Raw genomic sequence first — 26,143 nt, 5'->3', positions numbered from 1 at the left:
GATGCTTGAACGGATACTTCAGATGAAAAACACCAGCGAAATCACCTTGTACCATCACATTGAGTGTATCATGCATTTCTCTCTTTGCAGGTTTCACACAGCACCTAAATTCAAGGGCTTGTGGTTTCTGGGCCTGTGACATGTTCTATTGCTAAACGTAATAACTTTTTCTGTCCACTTTCAAGTACTGCCTGGAAAGACAACGCATTTGAGGAACGTTAATACATAAGGACAACGTTTGTTCAAAGCGTTTCCTAACTATTCCTAGAGGGCACAGGGTATCCAATAACAGAGCTACATTGCTTAATCAAGTTCTAAACAGTACCAACAATTGTGCTTCTGATCTTCAGCAGGCAGGGGGTTTGCTGCAGTACACTCCTCTGTGCAGGCAGAGATGACTCAGGTGCTCACTGGGCAGAAGACCTAAGTCCTGACTCTCACCTTTAGTAGTTGCCCTGTGACAAGGGTTGCAGGTGCTGATGACTGATGAAAAGAGATCTCGTTTCCAGCAGATTTTTTTAAGCCACTGGCTTTCTTTACTACCTGTACTTTTATTATGCAGTTCCCCTGAAAAAAGGTGATAGTGCTGGGTAATTTACCCTCTGACTAAAGGTTAAAGAAGAAGTAATTAGTCCAAAGATAGATTGCTGAGATTTATGGAAGGTTACATTAGTGTTTCCTTGTTTTTAAAGCAGAGCTTGCTGCAGAGACAAATCATGTGATATGCCAGCAAGTAAGACCTTCGCAGCAATCTATATTGGTGTAATTATTTTCCCAAGCCACAGCAATATTTGAGACTGAAACTTTGGAACAAAACAGAAAGAGTAAGGCAGGCTCATAGGGACGCTGATGTTGTACCACTGAGAAACAAGTTTCGTCTGTATCTGACACTATCAGTTGCAGGTCGGAGTGAGGTGACTATAATAAGTACGGAAGAGGAAGGGCTATTTCACTGTCAGCAAAGGCTCAGGCAGGTAGGACACGCTGACCTGCAGTGGGGGTGGAAAGAGAAAACTTGCAAACTAGTTTTGGGGGAGGCCTGATTTATAGGATTTTCCTGCTACTTCCATTTTTAATGCTGGAAATCTTGTGTGTTGGATAAGGCTGAGATCAACTGGAGCCCTGTTAACCAAACCCATCTAAAATAAACACTATAATGATTTGCAGCAGAAGAATTAATGCAGGAGGTCCTGGACTTGCTCAGGCAGAAATTAAAATATATTGCTAATGTTCCTCATTGCTAAAGCCAAAACAGCCGATGGCTGTTTTTTCTGCTAGACCACTGCAAAATAAATAGTGTTTTAAGAGTTTCCAGAAAGGGCTACCTTGGGGAAAGCTCCAAGGAAGCACAACCTCAAGCATTCCTTTTATAGCTTGCTTTTTTTTTTTTTAAAGTCTGCTTTACATATTTATTTTCCCAATGATCACACTGATGAATACATAAAGTTGTTGTTCTTAGTGATTACGCAAATCACTCCTGCAAACTTGCATCAACAGCCATTCCCATATTACTATGGTTACATTCTTATCACAGTTTAACCTTGCATTTCATTACCAAACAAATCCCATCCCGGCATAACTTCCAGTTTAGGAAAAATCCCCAAACAAACAAGTTTTATTTTCCTTTTCAAGGATCAAATGAGGTCACTATGGTCTTTTCAGGAAACTGGCTAATCTGGCATAGCAATAATGTAATTCACTTACATTGCACTTACAGGTAAACTTTCGTGACCTGTGTTTCCCTGCTTCTCTTCTGCAAAGCTGAAGCACCTTTGTAGGATTAACCATTTCAGACTGCTGCTGCTTTTCTAGACATATAGTGGTTCCTAAATTCAGAAAAGGCCATTAGGATCACTTGGCCTGGCTTTAGCAGAACAGTGTGCCCAAGCTGGGGACACTTGTAAGGTACCCAGGCTTCAGGTGTTTGCACTAATTGCTGCCAGCCAAAGGTACTGGGCGTATTTCCTGCTCTACCAGTAACCAACCTGCCTCTTGTATGCTCAGTGATGGTACAGGGACCTTCAGTGAGTGCAGAACACTTAGTGTCCACTTTGGCTGACCTGGATAACAGCAGAGGTCCAGATCTATCATGCTGCCACTGATTTTCATCTATCTGATGGAAGGAAAGAGGAAAAGATAAACTGTCAAGCTTCTGCTCAGGTGCTGTAAGGCCATTCTTGGCTATTGCTTCCCAGACCCCCTTGGACGGCAGATTTGAGCACCCTTTTTTGCAGAAAAGCAAACCTCAGCTCTTCCTAGGGGGGCTGGAACAAGGTGAGAGGTGTCTCCTGCCCCTGCTGGGTGGGTTGCTGAGCCAGCTCCCTGCCGCCCGCCTGCAGAGGCACCAAAGCAAACGCACCAGGAGCAATTCTGTGGCACTAAGAAGGATGCTGGTGTGGGCTGGGACCAGGGGAACCACCACATGACCTGGGCTGGAGAGGTCAGCAGGCCTGGCTGCACAGGCAGGGATGGCTGGGCAGGGCCGGGGCGATCTGCCAACCAGCCCAGCTTCTGCTGCAGTGCTGCTGTCGGTCTTGCTCCACCTCTGGTTTTGGTGCTTCACTTATGTCCCCTGACAGCACAAAGTGGCATTCCCATTCACTGTGAGATGTATTTCGACACGAGTCTGCTGACAGCTGAGTCGGGGCAAGGCCTTACTAAGATCTTACAAAAGTCTGGAGCCATGCTGGCAGAGGACCTGTAGAACAGAAGACCACTGAATTTCAAAGCAGAGGAGCAGGAGCATGAGCAGTGCATGAGACCTCACAGGCACTCATCATACCAGTGGTCCATTCCCCAGCCCAGCTGAAGCTCCCTGCTCTGAGGCTGGGTCGGGCTGGGGCCCCTGCTGGCCAGGGAAGCCTCCTCCTGCTCACTCTTAGCACCTGCACCGAGCCAGCAAGAAGGGCTGCTTGGAAACAATGGGTAATAGAGGAAATGGTTTCCCAAATAAGCCCAAATAAATACATAAATTAACGACCTCTGTGCATGTGGAATATCACAGAGCAGTGTGGGTTTGCTACCTGTCAGGGCTGAATTCATCGCTGTGTGCAAGAAGATGCTTGCTGGGGAATGGGCTAGTGGGACTCCTTGGCAGGGGGTGCAGGGGTGACACTTCTGGAGACGAAATCTTCTTGGAAAAAGTGCCAATGCTGATATAACCTTGCTGCCATGGTACAATTAAGAGCTATTAATTTTCCTGCAGTTGGTTGTGTAATTGCGCTGCAGGGCCTTTTGAATGCTGCATTTAAATTAGTCTGCAATTGGAAATAATGAAGGTTAAAACCCTCTTACATGATTTTATGATCAAATTAGTTCCTTTGACCCAGAAAGCAGGTGTGGTAGCAACAAGTGCCACATTAGGAACAGGACTGTAGGTTTGAGGTGTTACTCAGAACTAGCTTTAGAAAGATACCTCCATGTAAAGTGACTGGAACTAAAATTCAAAAGGCTCTGTCACTCCGGAGCAGAGGCTGGGCAGCACCCTGGGTGTCAGGAGAAGGGCTGCAAACAGAGTAGGGAACAAGGCGGCTCTGCTGAGAGTTACAATATCGAAATTAGGTGGTCCCACAAGGTGAAAGCCATCGGATGCTGGGGGGATGCAGGGGGGCACGCCACGTATCAGCCTGCTCTTAACTCATCTTGAATATCTGTTCATAACTAATACCGGCGAGGCTTGGGCTAAACCAAGGCAGCATTCTTCTATTTTTACTCTTAATTTATAGCTGGGAAGAGTGTAATTAAGGCTTCCTCTTAGCTGTAGGGACTTGAGGGCTCTGCTTTTATCCCCTTAGGCTGTTGTTTCAAAGTTGCCACTAGCTTCAGGATCTCAACTAACTTCTGCCCTGCCTGTCCAGCCCACAGCCTGGCCTTGAATGCACTTGCTGGCCTCTGGGAGTTCAACTTGTCCTTCTTCAGCCTAAACATCAAGGAGCTGGCGAGATTTTTTCTTTCTTTTGGCCCTGATCAGAAGGGATCTGGGTGCTGCAAAGGGCTGCTGAAGACAGGGCTGTGGTGTCCCAACCTTTCCATGCCTCTGACATGTCTGGCCAGGGAGAGTCCTTCCCATTGGCACAGAGCATACCCTGGCATGGTGGATGCAGAAGGCTTTTTGAAGTGCAAAGTGTGTAGCATCACTCTGGTCTTCACCCCTCCAGGGTGGCTAAGAAGTGGGTGGGTGTAGGAAAGCATGATCTGAGGGTTCCTGGCTGCTCTGGGCAGTGGAACAGCACTGAGCGAGGTTGTGGCAGCCTCACCATGGTTGCCTGTTCCAACAGTGAACAAGACTCTGGGACATACGTGACTGCCAGCTTATATATCAGCATCCTTGGTGATGACTTTCCGCTGCGCAGTCCCAGTGCTCCAGGCTCTGTCACATGCAGCGTGCCCCTGGGCTGCTCACACATGGCTGCCACCACCTGCACAGTCCTATTAGTCCTAAGATCCATGTCTGAATGTTTTTCAAGCTTTCCCCTGGCTCTGCTCCAGTGAACTTGCAGAATTTCTGTGTTGGGATTGTGTGTGCCAACAGACTTTCTCAGTCTCCCTTTCCTCGTGCTGCCTTGCCTGAGCCTCCCTCTGTTCCTTGAGAGCCCTGTCCTCTGTGGCTGCAGCCATCTGCAGCCTCTCTGAGTCTCTGTGCTTCATCGGCTCCCATCTGGAGCTCATCTCAGTGCTCTCACATCTTGCTGATGTGCAGCCTCATCTGCGCTCCAGAAGGAGAGAGGGACTGCGCTTCCCCTGGGATCCTCCTTCAAAACCCAGTGCGGGGGGGTGCGGTTCACCTCCGGCCAGCATGAGGGCCCTCCAGTCGCAGCGGGTGAAGACTTCACAGCAGCTCTAAACCCACTCTGACCTTTCCTCCTCTCCCCCAGATTGTGTCACCATTTACACACTGAACCCCCATGTTCAGCTTTGGGGGCTCCCTAGACCAAAGTCTCCTGGGCTGAAAGCTGACATTGGGCAAGCTGTGTAAGCCGAAGCCCTTGGTTTGCTTTAGCTGATGGAACAGCCTTTCTCCATCCTCCCTTGTGTTAAACCTCCTGATGAGATTCAGGCATACCATGTGGCCAGGATGCGGCAGGGAAGATTACTGGTAGGACTCACAGAGACGTCAACTCCTACGGAGAGCGATTAGCAACTCAACATAAACCCATGGTTCCCAAGAGCCTTCAGGAAGCTGATTAGGGCACTGGAGAGATTTATTTATGATGAGAGAGGAGAATCAGTACTTGCAGCCGCTGAGGAGATGCACAGGTACGCGCCCGCCCAGCCTGGCTGGGAGCAGGGGAGATCAGAGTGGTGGTGGTACCTGTGTGCATAGGCATAGGCTATTTCTGATGGGGGGTCACCTCTAGCTCTAGAAGTTGTATTAGGCTGACACTGTAGCACTTGATATAAAGAGCTAAAAAAACCCCTCTGAGCATGGAAATAAGTATCAGGGAACTGAGCTGAGTGGTGGAGATGGCAGCAGCAGCCATGGAGTCATCTGCCCGGGAGGTGCTGCAAGGCCACAGATGTAGGTGGACAAAGCCCTAAGGGAGAGACAGGTTCCCTGTCACCCTCACCCACAGCTCCATCACACCAGGCACGGGCAGAGGAGGACCAGACGCTGTTGTCTCTATGGTGCAGCAGTGCGTGCAGACATGTGGGGCAGGCAGGGGATGGAGGCAGGACATCGCTGCTGTGCGTACCCCTGAGTAACGGGCTGTGCGCTGAGCATGAAGCGCTCGCTGGGCCCTCCGGCAGTCTGCGTGGCAGCGAAAGACTCCGAGGAAGGTCACACTGACTACCCTCCCTCCTACTCAGGGGTCGGGCACCCAGGGCTCCTACTGCTAGAGCAGGAAATATTCTCCTGGCGCACAAGCACCGCCCTGTGAGCCATCCATGGCAAAGGCAGACCGCAGCCACCCATCCCTGGGCCGGCACTGGTGCCCCCCCAGGTTTGGGGCCCTCCTTTGCCCACCAGACAGAACAGTCCTGTGGCTTTTCTCAGCCGCCATCGCCTTCAAGCTGGGATCTCGCCGCCATCACCGTAACACTCAATGGTTAACAATGAATTTTCCAGCTAGGAAGAGCGGGCTCTCTTCGATTAAGAGTTCGATTTTCAGGCGCCCCTCCCGCAGCGGGGGCCGCAGCCCCACGCCGGGCGGCGGCGGGCGGAGGGGCTCCGCCTGCGCCGCCTGGCTCCGGTGACGCGGTGCGCCCGGCAGGGGGCGCCTCCCGCCAGCGTCTCAGCCAGTCACGGCTCGTCCCGCCCCCCGAGCCCCGCCCCTCTTTGTTGCGGCCGCCAATAGGAGTGCGGCGAGGGCGGGCGGGCGGCCGGTAGCGTGGTAACGCGGCGGCATGGAGCGCGGCGCGGGGCGCGCCCCCAGCGCCGGGGCCGGGGCGAGCGGGGCCCGGCCAGGGCGCCCGGGACGAGCGAGCTGCCGTGCCGCGGGGCGGGCGGGCCCCTGCCGCTAGGGAGGGGGCCGTTTCCGCGCCCAGCCCCCTCCGCACGCACGTAATACACACACACACACACATATATATATAAAACATATATATATAGAGGGCCCGGGCGGCGGCGAGGCCGCGGGGCACCTCCCGACAGCGGTCCCCGCGGCGCGCCCGGGCTCGGGCATGGCCGCGGGGCCATGACGGGCGCGGCGGCGGGCGGCGGCCCCGGGAGCACCCGCCGAGCGGCGGGCGGCAAAGCGGGGGGCCGGTCGCGGAGCGCCCAGCCGCGGGCGGCGGGCGGCGGGAGCGGGAGCGGCGGCGGCTCGGAGGAGGAGGAGCAGCGGGACGGCGGGTCCCTCTTCCTGGTGAACAAGAGCGGCTTCCCCATGGACGGGCAGACCTGGGAGCGGATGTGGGGGCACGTGGAGCGGGTGCACCCCGACGGCGGCGCCGTGGCGGCGGCCATCCGGAGCGCCGCCCGCCTGGCTCGGGTAAGGCGAGGCCCCCGTGTCCCCCTCGGGAAAAAAGCGGGGGTGTCGCAGAGCCCCAGCCCAGGCATCCCGCGGCTGCCGGGTGCGGCGGGCGTCGAGGGGACGGGGGGGACAGCGGGGCCGGGCGGGAAGGTGTCACGCCTCGCCCTGAGGATGCTCTCGGCCCCCGCGACAGTTGGGGCGTCTGCTGTCGGAAAATACCCAAAACGGGGTACGGGGGAGTGTGCCGCGCGATGGTTGGGAGCTGTGGAGTTGGTGTCTTGGGAAACAAGTAGAAAGAAAATTATTGTTTTGTCTTGGGGAGGAAAAAGCAGAAAATAAGAATTAAAAGAAGTCTTCAGGGACTGAATGAAGCTCTTTGTGCCATTTAAAGCACATTTTGCTCAGCTCTTTGGAACACAGGCATTTCCGAAAACACAGCCTTGCTCCTGAAATGTAATAAGGGATTTAAAACTCAGACGTTTCATTTCCAGTACATGGAAAGATTCCAAACGCTTTTGTTTCCTACGTTCCTCATTACAAGCTCCAAACAGCTCTGCCTGACCCAAGTCTTTTTCCTCCAGCCAGCAAATAAATTGTTGTTGTCTGCTGATGTTCCAAGGCTTCTCACCACTGTGCTGCATTACTGATCACAATGTCTTTAACACTGTCGGCTTTGGCAGACTTTGAGCTTGATTCGCTCCTCCCACCAAGCAGCATTAATCTGAGTTGACTGCTGCGTTGATTCGTACCCCTCGGCATGCTGGGGTGAGGTGGTTGAGCTGGTGTGGTCATGGTCCAGGTTGTCAGTGATATGTATGCTTTGCTTGACGTGGGATAGAAAGGAAATACTCTGTGCACGGAGGAGTTGAAAGTATATTGAGTAGGTCTGTCTTGCAAAGGCGCTTGTCAAATAAGATGCAGGCTGAAAAGGCCTTTCATCTCTCTTCTGCAATGTTCAGTTCAGCATAAGTGCAGAAGGGACAACCTCTTTTTCTCTGTTCCCCTGCTTCCCTTGTGCTGGCACCAGCCTTTGTTTGGATGGGGGAGCAGATCCAGCTAAAGAATAATCTGGTTATGCTGGGTTTGTTCGCGGTTCCTTGGCGTGGTTCATCTCATACTTGCACAAGCGCTTGAGGTAGAAATGTAGGGGCAAGGGCAGGGAGAGGGCAGAACTTGTTTCAGCAGCATGACCAGCTCCCACTGGTCTAAACAGTCTGCAGATCTGTTCAGTGTTAAGAGATGCCAAAGTATATGCTGGACTTGGTTTCCTTCCCTTACTTCCCAGCTCCGAAGCACGTAACTTTTACTGGTGATACCCATAGTGACTGACAAAGCATCTGTTGCAAGACATGCCAGTGGCTCCAGTGTGCCGGCATGCTGCCTGCCAGAGTACCCCAGAGAGTATTGCCTGTGGCTTCTTCCTCAGTGCCAAAGCACGGGGCTGACTCGGTGTGGCATGTGCTGAAGCTGGGTAGGAGGAAAAATGTTTTGAAATCTGCTTGGCTAAATCATTTGATTTAGTTACTAGTGGCTGATCAGTGGAGGATGCTGGAAGAGTTGTACTGCATTCCTCCAGCACAGTCTGGCAGCAAACTCCCTGTTGCAGTGATTAACTTTTTCAAGGGCAGAAGGGCCTGGTGTCGCCTGTGACTGACCTGCTCTTGCTGGCTAAGCCGGGGAGCTCAGGGTCAGAGAGTAGTTTGAGGACTGCCTGATCCTTATTAAGGCCAACACAGCTCAGGTGAGCAAATGAAGGTTAGGAACAGCTTGCTTTGCTACAAAGTGGCAGTGGGTTGCTAAAGTTGTGATAGTGATTTCTGTGTGGGGAGTAGGAGTACCAGGGGAGAGTTGTTCCTTAAACGATGGTACAGCTTTTTTAATTGGCTTGTGCTGCTGTGTATGTGGCACTCTGCAAAAGACCAGGTAGTGCTGATCAGGAGTGACGAGAGAAACTTTTGCCTGTGAGAAGATGGTTTGTAATCCACTTGCAATGGTAGTTGGTGGAGGCTGAGCGAGTGGTGTGTTGCAACTGCTCCATTTTTGCATCTGATCTGTTCTTAATCCCTAGTGATGGGAGAGAGTTTTCATCCCCTCCCTAAGAAGCTCCGCTTGATTGCTCTCATCATCTTGGTATTAGTCTCAGCGATCATACACGCAGGGCGGTAAGTAGCTTCTTACTGTATTGGTGAGGTTGTCCTTACTGGAACAAATGCAAATGCAGGGGTGCATCTCTCCCAGGAGGAAGAGTCCTCACAAAAAGCTGTCTTGTCTGTGAGGGGGGCAGTTTCAGAACTTGAGGGGTCCCTTCGTTGCAACCCCCACCTCTGACTTTTGTCTTGAGCTATGAGAAGGGTGTGGGCTCCGGGTTGGAAGGGCTGTGCAGTCCTTTATGTGGCCTGAGATACTTGTAGATCTTAATGAATTAAACCTTTCACCAGCTTTGAGGGCTGTAGCCTGCCAGCTTCATCTGTTCTAAGTAACTGCATACTTGCAGGGCGAGCTAGAAGAAAATTACTTTCTGGTCATTAAATGAGACACAGTGGAGTCAGGCATGATGAGTTTCACACAGGATGTGTGTGGTGAACTGTGACTACAACGTTTCCAGCGACAGGATGATGGTCTCCAGCTCTGCCACAAGGTCTTGCACTGCAGCAGTTCTGCTGTCTGTGGAGCTGCCACTGCTTGGAAATACTGATACAAGGTCAAGGCCTTTCATCTGCCTGGACTCTGAATTTCAGTCCCTTTATAAATTCATGGTCTGTAGTGCTGTGTCTGCGTTTTCTCTCGGCTGCTCTGACCTCCCGCTACAAACCCTTGCTGGCTCCTGCCTACTGCACCGGGATGTGCACCGCTGGCTGGAGGACTGCAGCCTCAACCACAACAGCATTGTGCTTTCCTTCGCTTGTGGTATCGTGCAGCCCTGTCTTCTGCTCTGTGCTGGCTGGGCGTCCAGGATTGGTGCTCCTGTGGCAGGGACAGGAATCTGGGGGAAAACATGGGTTTTGTTTGGAGGGAGTGGGAACGGCAGGTGGCTCTCTGCCGCCTGGCCTGGCCGGCAGCATGATGCCATGTACTGCCCACCCAGCACTGGAAAGAGGAGAGCAGTGCGCTGTCTGGTGTGGGGGAAGACGGATGGCTGCTTCTCCCTCGTTGCCTGGGCCTCCTGACTTGGCAGGCCTGCTGAGGTAACTTCAACAGACAGGTGATGGGATACGCGTCAGCCATTGGGAAAGCCCTGGTTCTCTTTACCTGAGTGTGCCTCTGTGGCTGACAGGATCATCATCCGCTTTGGAGATGGGGAAGCACTTCGCCTGGAGGTCCAAACCCAACCTCCACGGCAAGGGTGGCCACTGTGGGTTACAGCAAGCGCTGCGTCCCTCTGTACTGGTGTGGTCCCTATGGGATACTGTCCTGTCCCACAGCTGGACGAGGGCAGAGGCTTCCATTTTATGGAGGGCTGGGAAGGGGGTGCTATCACCCCAGCTGCTCTGCAGCAGCCAGGCCTCTCACTCACAGGGACTTACACAACACGACATGCCAAGGCAATGGAAGTGCAATGTGTGCACCTGGAGTTTCTTTATCTTTGAAGAAAAGGAGTGTTTGTATCAGAGCAGAAATGACTATCCCTGGAAGGATTTGACAGGCCTGCCTTAATTCCCTCTTTCAGCCACTTGCTGCTCCTGAAACTCAAGTCCTGTGTGGTGTGTTGAGCCCAGGTCTCCCTTAGTGCCAGGAGGGACAGGTGAATAATTTGTCCAGACCAAAGGAGCCAAAGGCAGAAGAAACTTGTGAAACTGAAAAATTGCCTCTAATGAAGAGCTTAGGTGTGGAAATTGCGATTAAGAAGTGCTAATGAGTCTTGCTCTTACCTCCCACTTGAGAGAAAACCCATGTGCTCATGCACTCATGCTGGTTGTCTCCCATGTGGCGCTGGGGATGGCAGCAGCGAGCTGGAGGCACGGCCATCTGTGTGCTTGCTGCTTAAAATACATTTCTGCGTGCCAGTAATGTAGGAGTCTCTATTTTGGGTTTTTTCCCTTCTCTGAGTGGTATTTACTATTTGACTGTAGTAACTAACTACATGTAGTAAATGCTGGGTTTTGGTTGTCTTGGGATTATCAGTGCTTGCCCTCTGAAAGTAAACACAGTCCTTCCATCTCAGTGGAGGTGGGAACCGGAGAGGAAGGTGTGCGTGCAGAGATGGCCCCATACCACCTGAACTTGCTTTCCTTAACTGTAGTTGCTGACTGTATTTAGAGCCGTGATATCTCACTTTATGATCTTTAAACTATTGTAACGACATCATGGACCCGCAGAAGCTGCACATTTTCCTTTGTGCCTTGTGTCTCGGCTGCCCAAGTTGCTGGTTCCTGAATTTGGGTCTGCATTAATATTTAAATAAACTGTTTCCCATGCTACGTTTGTGAGAATTGTACTAACTTCTTTTTAGCCACGCTGCCCACTTTAACATCTGCTGACTCCATATTTTGCAGTCTTGCCCCTAAAATAAGGGGACTTGGGACAAGGCTGTGCCCCTTTCCTGCATGGTTACAGGTTCAGGAGCCACGTAGCTGTGTGGATTACATATGGATTGAGGACCTGGCTTCTCAAAGTGCTTAGGTACAAGCAGATGTCTTATGGGATTTTGGAAAAATCCCATTATGTTGCCAGTCTATAAGTGTCTTAATATCATTAAATATCTGGGTCCCGGGTGGTCTTCTAGGTACCACGCACTTCCTGCCTAACAAGTGTGCCACTGATGCGCAGCAGATGGGAAATTATGCAGCCTGGGATCCTTTTCTCCTTTTATCTTTATCTCATGGTAGAGGAAACCAAAAATTAGACTTGAAATGGCTTCTCAGGGGAGGGAGGACAGCAGAGCCAGCACTGGGACTCTGCTCATCCAAACTGCCTTGTGCTGGAGGGGAAAAATGGGAAGTGTTGGCCTTCTGTGCTGGACTACCTGCCCACGTAGGGTGGTGTTTGAGGGACCTCAGTGGCTGTGACGAGCAGCCTGCCATGGTGGGGCCTGCCCTGGGCTCTCCAAGCCAGCAGGGATGGGGCTGGCTCTGGTGCATGGGCAGCCTCCGTTGTCAGTGGGATGACTTTGCCTGATGCTTGAGTTCACGTGGGGTTTAAGCCATCTGTGCTGCCGTGTTGCGTGGCACTAAGCGCATACCGCTGACCAAGTCAATTGCTTATCCACTCTGCAGGGACCAGTAACTGTCTAACCTCTTTATCTTTTTTTGTGTCCAGCCCTCAGTGCCGCCAGTGCCAAACTACAAGCTCTCCATGTCGATCCCAGAATGGCTCCAGGCAATACAGACCTACATGAAGATGCTGCAGTATCCTTCTCCACCATGTGGTCTCCAGAGAGAAGGCTGGCTTGTGCCCAGCATGAATTAACAGGGGCTTTACCGAAGCACTAGCTGGTCACGAGGGCTTGGGATCATTTGGGGGCAAAAGGACGCCTCTAAGGATTTGTGATAGCACCTGCAGCACTGAGCTTGTCACAGCAATCCTCTGGGGGATGTAATTACCTTTAAATGATACTGAAGAATTTAACTGAAGTGACATTGGTGGGAGTAGAAATGCTTATTTTGGTTTATGAGGATATTATGATTGGATCGTGATGCCTGGAGAAATAATATGGCATCTCGTCATAAAGAGACTAAGGGAGAGCTGGTGTTGTGACAAACCCTTTCTTCCTCTGCCCTGGCAGCCCTTGCGGGCTCCCTATAGACTGCCTACGTGGTCAGCTTGCAGGGAGTGCTTGTTGTTGGGGTGGGGGGCACAAGCAGCTGTCCTGACTCCGAGGTGGGCAGGCTTGCCTGTGACACAGGAACTGACCAAAGGAATGCCCCCTTCCAGATGTCCTGCCTTGCTTGGGGGCTTCATCAGAGCTGTACACATCTATCCATCTTCCCTATCGCTGCCCTGTGCCTAATACCTGACTGTTTCCATTGCTGACAGATGATGTTAGAGGAGACAGTTGCTGTCCCAGATGCTGCTCTTCTCTCTGTTCTCCTTTTTTCTAAGCTCTCCCTTTTTGTGTGTGTACATGTGGGGGAGAAGCAGTGGGGATGATGAATGAATATAAAGTCCTGTTAAGGATTAAGAACGGATATGGGTGGCAGCTGGAAGAGCATCCAAAAATAGCAGGCACGGTTAGCCTGCTGGGGAGTAGTGGTTGGGATCAGGCGGCAGAAGGGGTTGGAGCCGCAGCAGCTGCTGTGGGGAGGGAGGCTGGGGCCAGCCTGCTCTGCAGGGGGATGGTGCATTTCTCTTCTGCACGTCGGCTGCTTGGGCAGGACAAGAGGCTCACTGCTCAGGGGGGTTGTGCTGGAGAGGAGACCGTGTCGCACAGAGCTCCAAAAATTGTATTTCCTTTCTCCCTGCCCCCAGTGGTTTTGAAATCCTGCCCTCTGCTATGTAGCAGGAGCAGGCCTTAGGCACGGGGTTTGGCTCTGTGTTCAGAAAGGCTTCAAAGTGGGCTGGGGAATAGGGTCTGCTAAAAGAGCCTGTATGCTTTGTTCAGAGCACTCTGAAAGGGCCTCATGAATTAGGTTTTGAAGACGGAAGGGAAGCAAAGCCTTGTTTCTGGAGAACTCTGAACTCTAATTGAAGTCAGTTCAGAGCATCCTGGTGCGCGCTGGAGTTTTTATTTAGACTGTGGTTATACAGCCAGCAGCTCTGCTATTTATGCCTCACAAGGTACCCTTTGCCTCCGTGGGGTCACCTGTTTCTGCCCAGGTATCAGCACCACAGTTTTGCTGGCGTGAATGCTCTCGTGGCTGTGTTGGGAACTAGGCTGGGGAACAGAGTCAACTGGAAAACTAACCTAGCAGAAGTAAACGGATGGTGTGATTTTTTTTTTTTTTATTTTTTTTTTTTATTTTAAATTTTTGATCTGTTGGGATTTTATTTTGTTTTTACTGGACAGGTTGGTTTCCTGATCTGATTTACTGCATTACTGCTTGAACAGCTATGCTCAAGGAGCCCGGAAGAGGCTGCTTTTGATGCTGCTGCTCCTGCATGGTTAGCTTGCACTCCTAGGCAAGTGGTGCTGAGATTTGGTTGATGGGTGACTGCTGGCATCCTTTGCAATGAACTTTTCTCCTATGCTCATAGTGTTAACTAGTGTTCTTGAGCTGTACTTAGGTGGTTATTTCCATTTCAAGTGCATTGTGTCTTTTAGAGAATGGTTTATATTTCCTAGGTGTAAATGGATGCACCTGCCATGTTTTTGGTTATGGGTCATATGTGAGCTATGTGGCTGACTGAGTAAAAAACTTAGAAGGTAAGTAAGTTCTTTCAAACCATGAATGTTGTTGATAGGTTTGGGTAGACTATAAAAGCTTTCTCTTGCCCAAATGGGAGCCTTTTTTCAAGTCTGTAACCCAATAGTGAGTGTGACCTAGAGGAAAAGAGAATTTATAACCCTCAAATGCCAAATTTAAGCGTCATTTTAGACTAACAACCTTTTTGCTTGACTCTCCACCTAATGCTGGTTAATATGTCATATAAAAAGACAAATGAAAAAATTGCTTTATTTCACATGCCAGGGTTTCCTCTCTGAGAGTCAATGGATTTTCCTGCTTGTTTTATGTTTCAACAGGAAATCATAACTGAAATTCACCTTTTGAGCATTGTTATTTTATTGTTTGACTGTTCAAGTTACTTTCCTTTAACAGACAAAATTCAGATACAATCACACGGGAACACAGTTCTTCGAGATTAGAAAAACCAGACCTCTAAGTGGGTAAGTGTCTCTGGAAGTGGACTATAACCCTTGTCTCACACCATGCCAGCTGATTACCTTGGGCATTTAAGCACTGTAGCACCATGACGTGGGAGGACTGTCTCCTCTGTGCCATGGCTGCCTTTGCAAGGAGGGTCCCAGCTTGCTGCCAGATGGCAAATGGACCCATCGAGAACCAACGAGTGGAAGGGCTGATCTTGCTCAGCAGCCATATGGGAGCTGCATAGCTGCGGGCCAAAGCTGAATGCACAGGGCTGGGAAAACTCTCAATTCTTGCTTGTTGATGTTGGGTTGGGAGGACTGGGCTGTTTTTATGGAAACTATGTAAGTCCTGATATTCTGGTTGTGCTCTAATGCCCTTTGCTAATGGTAGGAAGAGATCAGCCGTACGAAATGCTGAAGGAATTTCGATGCCTTGGGTGCAGACCTTTCCCCTGGAGGATCACAACGGACCATTTTAAGTCGTGGCTGTGGTTTTCCCATTGCCGCTCATCTTGCTGTTCCTTCCACATTGAGGATTCACATCGCGCTGGTTGGCAATGAATTGTGCAATACAAACACAAACATGTGCACAGGGAGCCCAGCAACAGAGAGCTGGGGTCCCTTGCATGTAAGAACTGCTTCATACTTAGGACAGCTCTTTAATAGGACCCAGTAAATTAGCAGGTTAGGGTGGAAACTGATGTTGACAACATGCTTTTATTTTAGGGTGAAATTTAGATAAGCGGAATATAATTACTCCTGTAGACTGGCCTGTCTCTAGCTCTCCCCAGCTGTCTGTCATAAATCTAATGGTCTGTCACTGTAAATTCCAGTTCCCGTCCCAGCTCTGCACTTCAGGTTTTTATCTTGTTGACAGCAATCTTTCCCACTTCCTTTATGTAACGTTCACTGTACTGGTGGAACTAATTTAGAAGAAATCTTGTGCCTTGAATGATAGATGGGTTTACAGAAGCTTAAACCAATTTTCAGGCTGGTCACTCATTTTTAAATTTGTCCCATTACTTTTTTCCAAGGAAGCGGAGAATAAAAATGAGTTGTGTTCAGCACTCACCACTTGAAAGGTTGGCGTCCTCCTGTGCTGGATGAAAGCCCGGCTTATGAGGGTGTGGTACTCTTTCCTGGAAGGGAACCAATATAGTGCTCACAGCTGGAGATGTACCTGTGGCTTTGGATCCTCTCCTAAGTGGTGCCATTTTCTCTATTTACCTGCCTTAGTGTTTGCCTGAGGACTTGTGTCTGGCTTCTCTCCTTGTCCTGTTGCTGTTAGGACTTCTGTGAGTGACTTGGTATGTGGTGGCATGACTTCTGCAGAGTTAAGGAGAGTGCCCCTGGAAATGGTCCAACCCCTCGGGGCAGCTGCTGCCAGCTTGCCAACACAGTTCCCTGTCCCTGGGGTATGCTGAACTTGCACAGTGTTAAGTCCTAAGACCTGTGCTGCTTTGCTCCTTGACCTGATGGACGTGAGTGCTAGGAGTAGTGGAGCTCTTCTGAGCATGCTTAGCTGCCCAGATCCTGTCATACTACAGTGGGGCTCAAGTGCTTGCCCTGTCTCGGTTTCTCCAACTTTGAGAAGAGGAATAACGTGTTGATGGCCCTGTAATGTTGAGGTGTCTCTGAAGGCTCTCCTTTCTTTCATCTGGGGTGCGTGGCTGTTCATACCAGCTGAGGATATCTTCTTTTGCAGTTGTCCTTCGCCATTTGTTCTCCTGCTGCCAGGCCAGTTTTCATCAGAGCTGAAGAATCGCCCACACCTGCAAGTTTTTTCATGGGAGGTGTGTTCCACTTTGCAAGAAATCTGCTTCCAGTGTGGTCACAAGCACTGCTCTGAGCAAGTTTCTGTGGTGCGAAAGGCCTCTCTTGCTGCAAGACAAAGTTTGTATTTGCAAGTTCATCAGGCAAGATGCTGAGTGCCTCCCAATTGCCACTGGCTCTTGAAAGTTGAGGCTGTTCCCAGAGCTGTGATTTATTGATATTAAACATACTGCTTATTTTGTAATATGAGGGCTCAAAGCTAATGAAAATATTATGAGATCTTTGGCAGCCTTTCTTCAAGAGAGCAGTGGCCAGACACAAAGAAGCTGAGCACTAGATGGAAATTGAATATTCATAAATTCATGTGAAAGTGTCCTAAAGCAGCTGGGGCATATTAATGAGTTTTTCTATTATGGAGGGAGGACTAGATATTATTGAGATTTACTGTCAGCATCAGTGTGATGCATGAGAAAATAAAAATGCGTGGCTGCACTTAGGAAGATGAGCATAAATTATCTACAGGAACTCATAACATTAAGGGACACAGGCTTACTATAATTCAGCATTTACAATCCCTCTTAAGAAAAAGTCACTGTTAGTTATCAACTTCATTCTAGACTGCCAGACACCCTGTGGATTTGTCTAGACTACAGATAACACTTTTGAAAATGTTAGATTTCTGTTGGCATAGCTGTGTGAGTCGGGGTGGTAGAGATGTGATCCTGCAAACTGTGTGTGGTGTTCCTGTTGTACTGGGAAACTGTGTCTGAAAATGTGTCTGTGTCTAACCTTGCCTGAGTTTGCTGTATTTGCACAAAATCCAGATTTACAGGTGTAGGTACATCCACCGCAGGAGTGCTGTGCTAATACAGTTATCCCGACCCAGGATGGTGTCCTTCACATAGGCTTCGTGATGTACTTTGTATTAGGTAGGTAAAGGGCACCCTGTGGAGTTCAGCTCTACTGATCCATGGTACGTGTATATGCGTGCGATATGACTGTTTCAGGCACCGATAGGGCTGGTTTTCCTTTTCCTATACAGGATTATGCTGGCAAAACCTATATTACAGCTTTTGTTGGTACAACTGGTCTGACTAAAAATGGTACCTTTAACTGAAGTAGCCATTCTTTAAAACTTCCAAGCTTAGATATTGTAAGAGCTTTAGAAAAAAAATGTATTTCTGGATATGTAGTAGTATCTGTAACTGTGAATTCAATGCCAACAGGCTTTTCTTACTTGCTTTCGAAAGAGCAATAAGCCTTCTGCAAGCTTCTAGCCTAGGATGCAGGCATGAGCCACAATGAGGAACAAATATCTTTGCCCTCACAGAGTATCTGGGGAGGGAGTAGACAGGTGTGGTATTGTACTGCTCCCTCCAGTTAAGTGCCAGCTGATCAGTGGGACCTATGACTGAAGCAAAACTGATGTTTGGGTAGGTTCTGGGGGCTTTGAGAAGTTGCAGCTCAGAAGCTGCTCTGTGAAGGTGAAGTGACTGCAGATATGATGGGTAATCGATTGCAATAAGAGAGTGCGATAGAAGCAGTCATGTGGGAATGAGGCAACCAAATAACAGCAATGGGGGTGTGTGGAAAACAATACTGTTTCAACACACCGTGTTATTAAGGAACCCTGATGGGGCTGTAAAGAAAAATAGGCTCATACTATTTCCAGACAATAGACGGCATTTGAACATCTGCTTCTCTCTTGCACAAAGGGAGAATATTACATATATGGTGCTATGTTCAGCATGTGGCAAAAGTGCTTTTGCCATTGAAACAAACTGGTTTTGAGAAGATTCATGAGAGCAGTAGCTGCTCTGCTGTTTTATCCCCTTTTTATCTTGGCTTCATTGGGAAGAATAAAACTGCCAGGAGCCTTAGAAAAACTTGGGAGAGGGAGATTTTATGGACCTCATGCAAGTACAGGGGCCTGGGGAAGGAGAAGTTTGTGGAAAACATGCTGGGGAATGTCACTAATACAAATTTTATTGAGGTCTGTAAGAATCTTTCTGGTGAAGGTAATGGTTAACCTCTCCTCCTAAGCATGGTCGTCTCTGAAGTGACTCCAGCATGATGGGTGCCAGCTGGTGAGATCTTCCAGTTTTGGGCATGCTAAAAGGTTTGAAGCTTTTTCTAACCTGTATGTGAAATTGGGTGCCCCATTGGAAAATCTGGGAGCAAAAGGAATTCATCGTTCCCACAAGATGTCTGCAGATATTGCTATTTTAAACAGAAAGCATCCTAAAGAGGCAAAATCAACTCCTCTACAGGCCCTTTCTTACTGCAGAAAGCAAGGGAGCTAATCCAATTGGGGTCCTGAAAACATTGAAAGAAATTTGAGTCAATTAACAAGGAAATATCACCATCTGCCAAGGACTAGATCTCAAGGGAGGAGCATGCAGCCTGTTCCTGTTGGCTACATTTGTTAGAGGCAGAAGTGTTCACTATGATCGGGAATAGAGATCTGCCTGGCAGACTTCAGCTAGTGGTGCAAATGCTGCAAAGAGGGAAGCTGTATGCTGCTTATTCTTGACTGTAGCAGTCTCCCTCAAGTTACTGGAAGAGATGGGCTGCCTCTGTGCTCACTGGAATCTGTGGAGAGGGTGGCTTTGGGTTCACAGTGATATGTGGTACAAGACTGTGCATTAGCCATATATGTGGAATCTTTTCAGATAACTGGAAAGATTTAAAGAAAATCCCAGAAACAAATCCTGATCAGACAGGGATTGAAATGCTTGACTCTGGTTTTTAATTCTTTTCCACCTTCTTGACAGTGGGATTGAGTGCACCCTCAGCAAGTTCACTGATGACACCAAGCTGTGTGGTGCAGTCGACAGGCTGGAGGGAAGGGATGTGCCATCCAGAGGGGACCTGGACAGGCTGGAGAGCAGGGTCCTGCACATGGTTCAGGGCAATCCCAAACACAGATACACTGGCCAGAGAATGGATTGAGAGCAGCCCTGTGGAGAAGGACTTTGGGGGTATTAGTGGATAGAAAACTGACTGTGAGCCAGCAATGTGTGCTCACAGCCCAGAAAGCCAACTTTATCCTGGGCTGCATCAAGAGAAGTGTGGCCAGCGGGGCGAGGGAGGGGATTCTGCCCATCTACTCCCCTCTCATGAGACCCCACCTGCAGTGCTGTGTTCAGCTCTGGGGCCCCCAACATGAGAACAACACAGTCCTGCTCGAGCAGGTCCAGAGGAGGGACATGGGGATGATGAGGGGGCTGGAGCACCTCCCTTATGAGGACAGGCTGAGAGAGTTGGGGTTGTTCATCCTGGAGAAGAGAAGGCTCCAGCGATACCTTATAGCAGCCTTCCAGTGCTTAAAGGGGACTACAGGAAAGATGGGGAGGGACTCTTTATCAGGGAGTGTACAGATAGGATGAGGGTTAACAGTTTTAAACTGAAAGAGAGTAGATTTAGATTAGATACAAGGACGAAGCTCTTCACTGTGAGGGTGGTGACACACGGGAACAGGTTGCCCAGAGAAGCTGTGGCTGCCCCCTCCCTGGAAGCGTTCAAGGCCAGGTTGGACGGGGCTTTGAGCAGCCTGATCTAGTGGAAGGTGTCCCTGCCCGTGGCAGGGGGTTGGATTAGATGATCTTTAAAGGTCCCTTCCAACCCAAACCATTCTGTGATTCTTTAAATCTTCATTCACAAGTTTAACTGTGCAAACTTTCTGATCATGATTAACATCTGAGACAGCACGGTAAGAATTTAGGAGTGAAAGAAAATAGGTAAAGGACAAGTCAAAGAGCACTTGTAATGAGTTATTTTCACATGAGCTGGATGCTCAATCATTTGTCTTAGATCACTTAGGTAACTGACAAGCAACCTTCAAACCGTTAATATTTCTGTTAGAGATTGTGGGGAGGATGGGTGCTCTTGTTGGAAAGTGAGGAAGGCAAAGTTACCAGCCTTTAAAAAAAAATAAGGGAAAAGATAGGTCTAGGATCTTTCCAAGTTGATCTGCAGTTTCAGGGTAGGTGATAGGCAATGTGAATTTAGTTTGACACCTTTTTTTTTTCTGTTAATTTCCTTCTATGAGAGTGTAAGAGCTTTTGTCAATCAGGGAGAAGTTGTGGACATAACTCTTTGCTTTAGTATGGCTTTTGGCAGCCTCCAGATAAGGCAGGGACATCGAGTCTAAATAAAACTATTTAACGTAAGTGAAACGCAGCACTTAGAAAGTGGTACTTAACCAATAGCTTGCTCTTGCCTTGCAGAGTTTGTCAGTTGAGGTGTGTGATCTCTGTCCCAGGTCAATGCTTTTTCATTAATGGTATAGATAAGACTAATTGTTTGTGGTCCGGGCTGGACAATGTGACAAGGCTTTGCAAGGTGGAATTGGAATTCAGAGTGATCTTGAAGGCTTAGACTGAGCTGGAACAAACAGGAGGTAATTTAGTCAGGGGAAATGCAGAGGAGGGTTTTGGGAATAGCCAGCTGTGGGAATACACAGTTGAGAATGAAAGGCTAGTTTTTCAAAGAAGAAGCTGATCTTCAAAAAAAACCCAAAACAAAAGCAACCAAAAAAACTCCAAACATTTGGTGTGGGTCAACAGGGAAAACAGCACACTGGGTTGGTTGCAAATAAATACTGAAAGTTGGATTCAGAAGGAAATTGGTCTGTTTGTATTGTGGTATGGTGGGCTTATCTGAAGGACTGTGAGCTGCAACTCAACTGAAGAGAGTCCAAAAAGAAAGCAATGAACATTGCTCAAGGTCTAGAAAACATGACCTAAGGCGGAAGCTTTGGGATGAGAGAGGGAGGGATTTAGAAAAAATAATTAAAAACAATAAATCTGTGTCTGCTTCCTTATGTTTACAGAGGAGAGGGTAGATTACAGCCTGTTGCATATACAAATGTCTGTTGCAAGAGCAGAGATAATAAATGGTCTCCACGCCTGCAGCAGAAATAGCTTCTGATTTAAATTGCAAAAAAGGAAAGATTTAGTTTAAGTATTAGGGGACCTTCTTAGATACAGGGTTAAGTATATGATAGATTAACTGGTGCATTTCCAAGCCTTTGAGAAACCGGTTAAAAGTAGGCTGGAAAACTATCAGTGCGAGTGATTTAGATTTGGTTTATGCTACCTGGGACAGAGTGGTGGCTTGGGGATTCTCCAAAGGCTCTGCCTCCAATGCAAACACGGGGTTTAAAGCCATGCTTCATCTCAAACTTGCTAAAAGCATAAGAAAAACTCTTAGTGGCTGTGGCACTGGGTCATCGATGTAAACCCTGTGGCCTGTGCTGTAAACGTAGAGAACAAGCAAACTGTCTGCAGAGTATTCCCCAGGACTCTGGGGATGGATGTGTGTGAGGGTGTGACCTGCTCTGTGGGTGCAGATGGACGTCTGTTAGCTTGTCGTTGGTGATGCCTCCTGACTGATGCTCCCCTTGCACAGATCCTCATCGCTGTCACAGTCCGGAGGCCATGCCTGTCTCTGAGCTGCCAGGTCCAGGGTGGTCACTGAGCACCTGCTGCAGCTCCTGGATTTGGGTGCTTTGAGCAGGAGGTGGGACAGGAGGGCTTCCTGGGGTCCCTTCTGAGCCCAGCTATCCAATGATGCTATGTGAAGGGAAGGGAGGGCTGCCAGTCGCTTTGGAAGGGACAGCTGTGGTGCCCGCGCGCTAGCAGGCAGCATGTTTTTAAGCAAAATGCCTTTCCTTAATAACCATAAAACATCCTGGAGAGCTGTGCTTCAGAACCAACACATACGTGGCTTGCAAACAGAGTGCACGTTAAATACAACTTAGTATTTAAATAGTGTGAGTGTTGCTGTCACGTATAAGTCAGTAGTAATTTGACTGCTTATTTAGGCCAATTACTTTGAAGACTCCCTCCCTGGCTGTGGAGCCATTAATGTTATCTCCATGCTGACAACACCTTGAAATCATGACAGCAGTGAGGTTATAAAAGCAGGTGTTAGGAGACCTGATGCTGCATGTGGTGACGAGGCAGCTCCAGTGTGGTTACTGTGTTTGCCTGCTGGCAGCAGGGTCAGCGTAGGTGTAGATCTGGGGAGGAGATGCTGGCCCTGAACCTCGGACCATGTTCACCAGGCATACACCCCACTAAATGGCTTGAAGCTAAATAGCTTTATGACTTGAGCTTTTTCCCCACTTCTGATGTGCATTCATAATCAGCTGTGAGGTTTTTTTTTTTTTAACTCCCCTGGAGTTAGAAGATAGGAAATTCAGTGGATCATCTTGTTCATGGATACCTCCCATGCACCCTCTGCATGTAACACTTCTCTGGATGGAGACGGGGCTTTGCAGCAGCTACTGCTGTGACCAGCACCAAGGAGCCACTGTGGGGGATGAAGGGGCCCCATTGTGCGCCCTCGCTGGAACAGCTCTGTGCTTCCAGCAGTGGGATTTCTGTGGCTGATTGTGAGTGTGTAGGAGGCAGACTAACTCTAATTTGTCTTCTGTATTGCAGGCAGAGTGTAAAGGGCGGTTGTTTACAAATGAAAAGATAATTTCTAAGTTGGATAAATGGGACGTGGAATGGCTGTGACAGGCTGTAATAGTGGTGGAAGCTGTGTTGCTATTTGTACTCAATACAAGGTTTAAAATGCATGAGGTGGGTGAATCAGAAAGTGGGAAAAACAGACTAAGGGTTTCTGATGCATATTTTCATCATCTTCTCTAATACAAATATTTAAATCACTTAATATCGTGTTTCCTTAGAGTAGGGATCTGTTTACAAAGCTCTTCTCAGGGAAAGGATATGGATAGAGAAGACCTCAAAATAGAAGTCATCCTTTGGTTTGGTTTTAACTTCTTTTTTTTTGGTGTGTCATTGAATATGACTCTTCTTATTAATCTCCTTCCAGTTTTTTGGTGTGTTTTGTTTTGTTGTTTTTTGGGGTTTTTTTTAACTCTCCAGGATTTCAGGATCTGCTTGTGGAAGGGGATAGGATTCCTAGTTGCTTGATGGTGTGGTGTCAATCTGGCATGACAGTTTTCTTAACTGAGCTGAGATTAAGTTGCTTGTTTCTTGTCAGTGTAGTCCCTGTCAGGTAATTCTACTCCAAATACAGAGTCCACATTGTAACTAAACTTTGTGAACTTGCAAGATCTGGGCATGCATAGTTTCCTGCACTCCCGCAGGAAATCCCATGGTTTTTACCACTTTCCTAGTCCACAGGAGGTGGGGAGCAGCAGCAAGATGGTAGCTCAGCTTGCAGTGGTGTGAAGTGTCTGCACTGGTAGAACTTTCTGCAGAGCAAGCTTTGGTAAAAAGGCATTAAATTCTTGCCTGCACCTATAGCTATAGGCTCACAGAGGCATTTGTAGCTTTCAGGCAGCAATCATGTAACCATCCTCTCTCCCCTGTTTTTTGCAGAGGAGAGTCAGGGTTATTTTGAAAATATGCTAAACTTGGTCCTGCTGTGTGAGCTTGCATGATTGTCAGCTTTTGCAGTTCAGCAGGGCTTTGTGTTACAGTCTGAAGTGATGTTCATAGAGCTGCTGGGAGAAGCAGAGGACTGCATTCCTCCTCCAACCCACCTTCAGAGGCTGGAAAGCACTGGGATGCCTTTTTTTTTCTTTTTTCTTTTTTTTTTTTTTCCCCAGTCATTTTCCAGAAGTCAAGAGGGCCCTGGCAAGGTGTTGAAGGGGGAAGAATTGAGTTCACCAGTGCTTGCTGAGATAAGAACCGGAGGTGCCTGGCTTTTGGTGTATGAGAGGACCCTTTGTTTCCTGTCAACTGCTCCAACTGAAAGGGCTGAAAACATTTTTGTTTCTGTCCTAGGTTAATGGAGACGGCAAAAGAAATGACCAGGGAGTCCTTACCCATCAAATGCCTTGAAGCAGTTATCCTGGGGATGTATCCTTCCACGTACCTGTGACTTTTTCCACTGTGACACTTTAATATATTGCCCTTTGTGGATAGTGTTTGAGGTGGTCACAGCCAAAGGTGAGTGCCAGCAGCTCGGAGAGTGCCGTGGTATCGATTAACAAACAAGTTGCCGAATTGCCTAGGCTTGTCAGTAGGAGTTTGAATGCCATGTGCCAGCTCACAACTGTCGTGCTCTGGCCGTGAGGACTTTGCCTTCTGCCCTGGTAATCTGCATAATGTCAGGATCTGACCCAAAGTGCCCAGATAAGTATCTGTTTTCTTCATTAGCTCTGCCAGTTATTGTCAGAGCTTGATAACACCTGAGGAACACAGGTTCTGTCCTATGTTTGTCTAATGTTTACACGTGAAGTCACGTTAGTTTTTGTCTCTCAGCCACCAGCTGTGCTTTGTGCAGAAACATATGTGTATTATAGTTAAACATTTAAGCTTTACCTTAACATAAATGCTTGCTTCCTATTCAGTCTCAGAAAAAAATCCAAGAATATAATCAGAGACTGACTCGTTTCTTGATCCTCTTGTGCTGTCACTGATAAATCAACCTGCATCATCCTAAAACACCAGAGGAGGGCAAGGCAGGGTTACAGGAATAATTGTATGCTGGATACACCTTGCCACAGCTGATCAAGTTTGATTTAAAACAAAACAAAAACCCGACCCAAAATAAACCCCGAAGCAAACCAGCTTGTAGTCTCTGTGGCGTTTTGCTTGCTACTGCTGCCCCCTCTCGTGAGAGAAGGAGCTGGCAGAGCCCAGCAGGTAGTGCCTGGTGTTGGCGTGAGAAGGGGTGGCTGCTGTGGGGTGGGAAGGGGACGTGGGCTGAGGAAGCATGTGGTGTGTGAGACCGGTTGCTGGCTGTGGTCCCCGCTGTGCTAGGAGGTGTGTGGTGCGCACCGGCTGCTGCTCCCGCCTGTGCTCGGCTCCCCGTGTGCCAGGGATGGGCTTCAGGTCCGAGTCTGAACGGGGGGCTCTGGCTGACGGGGCTTCACCTGCACATGCTGGCAGGGTCTGTATGCAGCTAGAGGGGTGGGGGTCCTGGGGGCTTGGTGTTAGTAAGAGACTCAAACTGATGCCCTCCCAGAAACAGAAATGGTGTCAGTGGATCTGTTGTGCTTGCCATTGTGTCAGGGCTGTGTCCTAAATTATTTGGGGACCAAAGGGATGGGGAAAATAATCCCCAGGTGGAGTTGATGCTCCTCTGCAGTACTGGTGAGTGTCAGTGTGGCTTCTGGTACTGTATTTCTAGCACTGAACTGATTGTTCCGCATACCACACGAGCAGAGGGTGATTAGTGGCTTACAGATGACCATGATAACCTATAACTATTCTTGCTGATCTAAAAGTTTCGACCATTTTATTTTCATTTGAAAAGAGGGTTTTTTCTGCTTGCCTCAAACCTGATTTTTGTTCTGGTTTTTTTTTTTTGAATGGTGGAGGAAGCAAAATATTTGAAAGTTGTGGTTTATACTATTTGGTGTCATCTGAAGTTTCTTTGGACTTTTAAGATTTGGATGAATCTTTCTGTCCCTAGATGCTACTTTAAAAAAAAGTTTATGGAAAACTTTAATTGAGAAGCCTTTGGCGGGGGAGGGTATGGAACAGGCCTGTTTTTCTATGACTTTTAGTTGCTGTCTTGGAAATCTCCTGTGTGAGAACCGAGGCTATCTGCTGAGGTGGTGGTGCAGTAACAGATGTGTTGAAATTTAAAGAGATCCACACAATATAAAATTAAGTATTTTGACTGAAGTGTGGATACACAAAGAGCGTAGCAGTGGTGAGTGGATGGGCTGTCTGAATACGTGTGATTTGGAAGTGGCTGGTATGAAGCTTGTGCTCGTGCAGAA

At 48.6% G+C, this 26,143-nt stretch overlaps 1 protein-coding gene across 2 annotated transcripts in view; it reads left to right on the top strand.

Moving 5' to 3' along the window:
- The first annotated feature begins 6,672 nt into the window (after positions 1-6,672).
- The window catches only part of VASH2 (vasohibin 2), a 36,545-nt gene continuing 17,074 nt past the window's right edge, over positions 6,673-26,143 (top strand). Inside the window, exons 1-4 of one of the 2 annotated variants that reach the window (XM_074817934.1) lie at positions 6,673-6,929; positions 12,168-12,256; positions 14,617-14,673; positions 24,195-24,269. In XM_074817934.1, the coding sequence (XP_074674035.1) occupies positions 6,825-6,929; positions 12,168-12,256; positions 14,617-14,673; positions 24,195-24,269 (326 nt within the window). In that variant the 5' untranslated portion in view covers positions 6,673-6,824. Of the gene's footprint in view, positions 6,930-11,506; positions 11,532-12,167; positions 12,257-14,616; positions 14,674-24,194; positions 24,270-26,143 lie in introns of those variants that run through there. The other variant, XM_074817935.1, reaches the window with a different exon arrangement.

Source organism: Strix aluco, chromosome 3 (genome assembly GCF_031877795.1).
Source record: "Strix aluco isolate bStrAlu1 chromosome 3, bStrAlu1.hap1, whole genome shotgun sequence".
Taxonomy (NCBI): domain Eukaryota; kingdom Metazoa; phylum Chordata; class Aves; order Strigiformes; family Strigidae; genus Strix; species Strix aluco.
The sequence above is the reverse complement of the archived record's forward strand: the minus strand, read 5'-3'. Positions and strand labels throughout refer to the sequence as shown.